The following is a 5,969-nucleotide window of genomic DNA, read 5'->3' on the forward strand; positions in this document are numbered from 1 at the left end:
CTGCAGTGCTTTCCCCATACAGCTGTACGAAGACAGATTTAACTCCCAGCGCTGTACAGCTGCAAGTGTAGCCATACCCTAAAAAACCCACCTCCATGAGCGGCGTGTGCGCCCGGCGCTGGTACACTCTTTACGCTGGCACATTACAGCGCTGAAACTTGCAGCACTCGGTGTGTGTGTTTTTTCACAGCCCTGAGCAAGAAAGTTGCCGCACTGTAAAGTGCCAGCATAGACAAGCCCTGAGATTAGCTATTTCAGCTGCTCCCACTTCCTCCCACATAAACCCCTCGGGATCTGCCTTCAATCCATGGGCCACTGTGGAGGCTTAGGGGCCACTCTACTGTTAGACCTTTGCCTATTTCTTCAGGGGTGCTGGAACCATTTTTATAGTGGGGCCGCTGAGAGCCACTGACTGAAACAGTAAACCCCTGTATACAAGGGAAACCACGTCAAGCCAGGCCGGGGGCGCGGCACACCCCTAGTATTTCTTTTAGCTAAGCGTCCAGTCAGTTTTAATACATTATTTAGTCCCCATTGTCGCCAGCGCTGTCACAAACCCCCATCATGCCCCTCCCCCCAGTCACTACGGCCAAACCTCCACTGCCCCGATCACTGTCCCTCCCTCCCACACCGGCCCCTCGCTTTCCCCCCGCGCGCGCTCCCGGTGAGTGAGATTCTTAACTGGGCGCGCCCCCGTCGCCCCGCCCCATCTCGGCTTCCTGGGCCTTGGCTCTCCGCCCGTCTCGCCCTCGTCCCCCTCCCGCTCCCCTTTGACGCCTCTTTGCTCTTTCCCCGCCCCCAGGAGCTCCGGTCGCTTAGGAACAGGAAGCCAAAATGGCGGCTAGTCGCAGCGGCAGCAGCTGCCAGGTGAGCCCCTCCGCCTCCCTGCGCGGGGGTGGCCGCGCCACGCTCTTGAGTCCAGCCCAGCCCAGCCGCCAGCCTCCCGACCCTCAGTGGGGAGCGGGCGCCGAGCCGCTAGCCTCCCCCGCGACCATCCTGCGCAACCCCGCTTGGTATAGCCCCGCCCCTAGCGCCCCCGCCCCGTATAATCTCGCAGCCAACCCACGCGCCCCACGGTCGGTCGGTGTACGGGGAGAGGCTGACACGACCTCTGCCCTTTGGGGTGAGACACTGACCCCTCATCATCTCCCTGAAGGAGAGAGGCAGGAACCCCCACAGGACCCCCCACACCCACTGCATGGGGGTAAAACTGTGACCTCACAGCAACCCCCAAGAGGGGTGAGACCATGACCCCCACAGAACCTGCCCCCATGCCCTCTCCATTGGGGTGAGACAGTGACCCCTATGCATCCCATCCCAATGGGGGTGAGAGAGTGCCTCCTCCCCCACAGCAACCCCATGCATCCCATCCCAATGGGGGTGAGACAGTGCCCCCCACAGCAACCCCATGCATGCCATCCCCATGGGACAGATAGTGACTCCTATAGTAAGGAGATAGCTCAGTGGTTTGAGCATTGGCTTACTAAACACAGGGTTGTGAGTTCAATCCCTAAGGGGGCCATTTAGGGCAAATTGCCTGGGGATTGGTCCTGCTTTGAGCAGGGGTTGGACTAGATGACTTCCTTAGGTCTCTTCCAACCCTGATATTCTATGAGTCTAACCCCCATGGGGGGTGAGACTGACCTCCACAGTAATTCTCATGCCCTCTCTATTGGGGTTAGAGAGTGATTCCTTCCTGCACTGTTCCAAGGGAGTGAGGCAGTGACTCCCACACAGCAAAATCACTTTCCATCTCATCCCTATTGTGGTGAGAGAAAAATGTACAGAAAATCACCAAACCTTGCCATGCCATCTGAATAAGACTGCCTACTCTTCCCTTATGCCATTTTATCTCTAAAGGGAAAGGGTCTTTGATATATGCAGCAACTTCCCCTCCATCACATCCTTACAAGAAAAACCTGTAAAATAAACAGCAACATGTCACCTCTCCATTTCATCCTCAAGGGGTTAGAAAGAAACTGACACAACAAGTATAATGAGATGTCATGGATTATCTCAATTTTAAAGTCCCAGATTCAATCCCACTAGTATTAGCCAGGCAGCTGGATTATCAACTAAATGCCCTATCCATCCCTGTATGCTCTAATTCCTCTGTTTGCCGCTTCCTTGTAAAATTGTGCTAGATATGGATGCTCAGTATGAGTTATCCTATAAACCACTTTTTGGTAGTGAGGGAGATTCCATGAGGAAATATCTGGTATGGAGAAGCTTCAAATCTGGGCCCTGTTCAAGCACAGCTGGAACCCGCCTCAGGAGAATGGGCAGGAAGTTTTAGCAGCAGTAGGACCAGGATCTAGATTCATCATGTTCCTGTGGAACACGGAGAGGGCTGGTTGGGAAAGGGGAGGCAGCAGGGAGGATTGCATGCTTACATGAAGGATAAGGAGGGAATGTGGAAGGAGGCTGAAATATTGGGATTTAAACTGTCTTTAACCTTCTCCCAGATGTCAAAACCGTGCTGTGCATGTTTCTCTTACAAACAGTTGTGCTGCGCAGTTGTCCTGATTTGCATTTTAAAAACATCTGATCATTATTACCACTGGACAGAAAACATTTTTTGTGCAATACATTTTCCATTTTTCATTAAAATTTCTACCCAGCTGTAATTACTCTACAAACTGCAAAATCCTCTATCCTCGGAGAAGCAAGGTTGTAATATACTCATATTGCCATATATCAATGTTCCCAAGCAATTTTGTATTTCTAAAGTAAAGTCAACATCTGTGTTTACTATATACTATAGATAGATTAACTTTTTAGATGTTTTGGACCACACTAATCTCAGATATAATTTACTATATACTATAAATAGATTTTTTAAGAAGTTTTGCACCAAACTAGTCTCAGACACATTGCGTATATTGCAGTATATAGTAAAAACCTTGCTAATTCTCCCATAGTAAACCTACTGATTCTGGCAGAAAAATCTCATGTTCTCTGCTATGTTTCAGCAAAGTCTTAATAGCTGAGAGCCATAATGATGCTTCATGTTGCTAAGACTTCATTGCTTTTGTAAAATATACCATGGTAATTTACTGGTATAGTATACCATGAAAAATCACAATTAAAACTACATTTGTCAAAATAAATGGACAAGTTACATTTTGTGATTAAGTAGTTGTGTTTTTTTAAATCCTGTTTAATCACTTAGGTTCCAATCCAGCACAATTTATCTACGTACATTAATGCTCATTGTGTACAGTTAAGCTGTATATGTGTTTGCAGGTTCTGCACTTTATTAATATTTAAGATTTGATCATCTACAAGGGTCTGCTGGTCATTAGCAAGAATTAGTGTGCTGGTTTTATTCTATCCCAATCCTGCCCTTGAGAATGCACTACTTGTGCAGTGGTGTTTTCCCCCAGATACGTAGCAATGTATCTATGTAAAGAAACAAATATGACAAGGATAAGAAAAACTGGAGTAAATGTAGGTGTTTTCTTCTTATCAATTTAAAGCAGAAACTTCCAGTTTTACCTCTCTTTACTTTAGACCTTATTGTTATTGCTTGCAAGGTCTTTACTTGCAGGGATGAAGTCTGACAAATTAATTTTGTTATCAGGCAATAGAAAATCAGCTAAAGATATGTGGCTTTAAGAGGGACATGGATGTCTCAGTGTTGTACCTTGCTGGACAGTAAGTACAATTTATATTACTAATACAGAGGGGTTTTGTATTAAATAGATCCAGATGACACTGTGTACGTTAGTTTTTTGTAGTGCTGTGTATGTCAGATATTTTGTGAAAGTTATTTATATATGAAGCACACAGTAAATCATACTTACACAACAGATGGTCGACCAGGTATAAAAATAGAAAGAAATAGTGAAATTTTGCTGACATATATAGGCCAACTAAATTCACAGCTAAGTAGTTCACTTCCTCAGCCGTCGATGTAGATCCAGCTGTAGCAGTGCTTGAAGGTACATGAGTTCATAGAGCTCTGCATGACCTTCCAGCACAAGAAGGAGAGAAATCAGGCTAATAAGAACATAAGAACGGCCGTACTGGGTCAGACCAAAGGTCCATCTACCCTAGTATCCTGTCTACCGACAGTAGCCAATGCCAGGTGCCCCAGAGAGAGTGAACCTAACAGGCAATGATCAAGTGATCTCTCTCCTGCCATCCATCTCCATCCTCTGACAAACAGAGGCTAGGGACACCATTCTTACCCATCCTGGCTAATAGCCATTTATGGGCTTAACCACCATGAATTTATCCAGTTCTCCATGGGCTGCTCTTCACTTGTCTGACTAGCTTGTAAAGTTGGGTGGGAGAAGCAGCAAGAAGGCAAGCACAAGTTGAGGGTACAGGAGCATCATTGGCTAAGAACCTGCATATCTGTCTTTATGTTGTCCATCCCTCACTTCCTGCAATGGCCCTGGAGTTCCCAGGCATGAGAGCAATTCACTGCTATCTAGAGAAGTAGTAGGATAGCTATAGTGGCTTCTTTTACCACCTACTGTCAATTGTCAGAAGTAGCCAGAGATTTTTGGGAAATGGGAAGGAAAGGGAGAGAGACCATAGCACAGTGGTCCCCAACCTTTTTGTGACCAGTAGCACATTCACATTTTCAGAAGAGCGTGGCGGGCGCCAACAATTTTTCAAGGCTTATTTTGTATTTGTATATTAAATAATACAAAAAACATATTTAATATCACATAATATATGAATCCAGAGAGAAGAGAGAAGCTGGAGAAAAGCCACAAGGACAGAGAACACCGGTGCCCACAGCCCTGGAGTACTCTGTCCCCAGCAGGCGTGGGGCCCCAAATTCTCTTCTCTGTTGGGCACTAGGTGGGCCCCGCACCTTCTGGGGACCAAGAACACCAGCACCTGCAGCCCCAGAGTTCTCTGTCCCCAGCAGTCGCGGGGCCGTGGCTTCTCTCCCCTGCTGGTAACTAGGCAGGCCCCGCATCTGCCGGGAACAGAGAACACCGCACCCGCAGCCTGAGTTCTCTGTCCCCGGCAGGTCCCCTGCTGGGCACTAGGCGGGCGCACATAAATGCCCCGGCGGGCGCTATGGCGCCCACGGGCACCACGTTGGGGACCACTGCCATAGCAGTTGGGAGGGGTCAAAGACACCAGGAAGCTTATGTGGAGAAGAATGACAGATTATTAGGTGACATGTTAGGATGAACATTTTGATAGGGTGCCATAAGATATAGAGTGCAGAAAAGAGGACACTTAAAAGTTGTTTAGAGGCTCACTTTGAATTTCCGATTAAGGACTCATCCAGAAATTGTTGTACTCCTGGCTACAACCTCACAATTGCACTGTGCATATCATGTTTACACAGCTACGTTAGCGTAATAATATAGGGCCAGTTTTTAAAAGGTATTTAAGTGTCTAAAGGTATGGATATGTACCTTCTGGGATTTACATTGATTGCCCAGATTGATTTCAACGGGAGTTAGGCATGAGGGGCCAGACTTAGGCCCAGATCCTCAAAGGTATTTAGGCCCCTAACTCTCATTTATTTCAATGGAAGTCAGGAGCCTAAATACCTTTGAGGATCTTGGTCTAGGTGCTTTTGAAAATCCTGCTCAGTGCTTATCTGTAACTTGGGTACCTAAATATTTCCAAAAATCTGCCTTATCTCCTGAATTGCACCTAAAAGACTCATTCCCTGAATTGCATTCAAAAGGCTGTGCTACTGTTTGAAAATAAAATGTATTGTACATTGGTGCTGAAAAATTATTAAAATAAATGTTAGAGAGAACTTAACATATAGAAAGTATAAATCAATAAAGATATAAACCATTAGGAAAATAAAATTAGTTTAAGTATAAACTAATGGAAAAAAATTAGAAGTGTCTATGATTGTAGAAAAATATATGTGATATTATTTTGTATTATTTGACTAATAGGTGATCATGTAATTAAAAATTATTATGCATACACATAAGGGGGCAGAGTTAAGTCTGCATGTAACCTTACCAGTTGTG

The 5,969-nt window shown here is 45.9% G+C and overlaps 1 protein-coding gene across 11 annotated transcripts in view; it reads left to right on the top strand.

Annotated features, from left to right (window-relative positions):
* The first annotated feature begins 576 nt into the window (after nucleotides 1-576).
* The window catches only part of LRRC72 (leucine rich repeat containing 72), a 47,615-nt gene continuing 42,222 nt past the window's right edge, over nucleotides 577-5,969 (top strand). For 2 of the 11 annotated variants that reach the window (XM_039524456.1, XM_039524460.1), the window contains exons 1-3: nucleotides 592-664; nucleotides 803-867; nucleotides 3,584-3,657. In XM_039524456.1, the coding sequence (XP_039380390.1) occupies nucleotides 3,630-3,657 (28 nt within the window). In that variant the 5' untranslated portion in view covers nucleotides 592-664; nucleotides 803-867; nucleotides 3,584-3,629. Of the gene's footprint in view, nucleotides 665-704; nucleotides 868-2,652; nucleotides 2,671-3,583; nucleotides 3,658-5,969 lie in introns of those variants that run through there. The other 9 variants (XM_039524455.1, XM_039524462.1, XR_005594043.1 and 6 more) reach the window with 8 other exon arrangements.

The sequence above is a fragment of the Mauremys reevesii genome, linkage group 2 (assembly GCF_016161935.1).
Source record: "Mauremys reevesii isolate NIE-2019 linkage group 2, ASM1616193v1, whole genome shotgun sequence".
In the NCBI taxonomy this organism is placed as follows: Eukaryota; Metazoa; Chordata; order Testudines; family Geoemydidae; genus Mauremys; species Mauremys reevesii.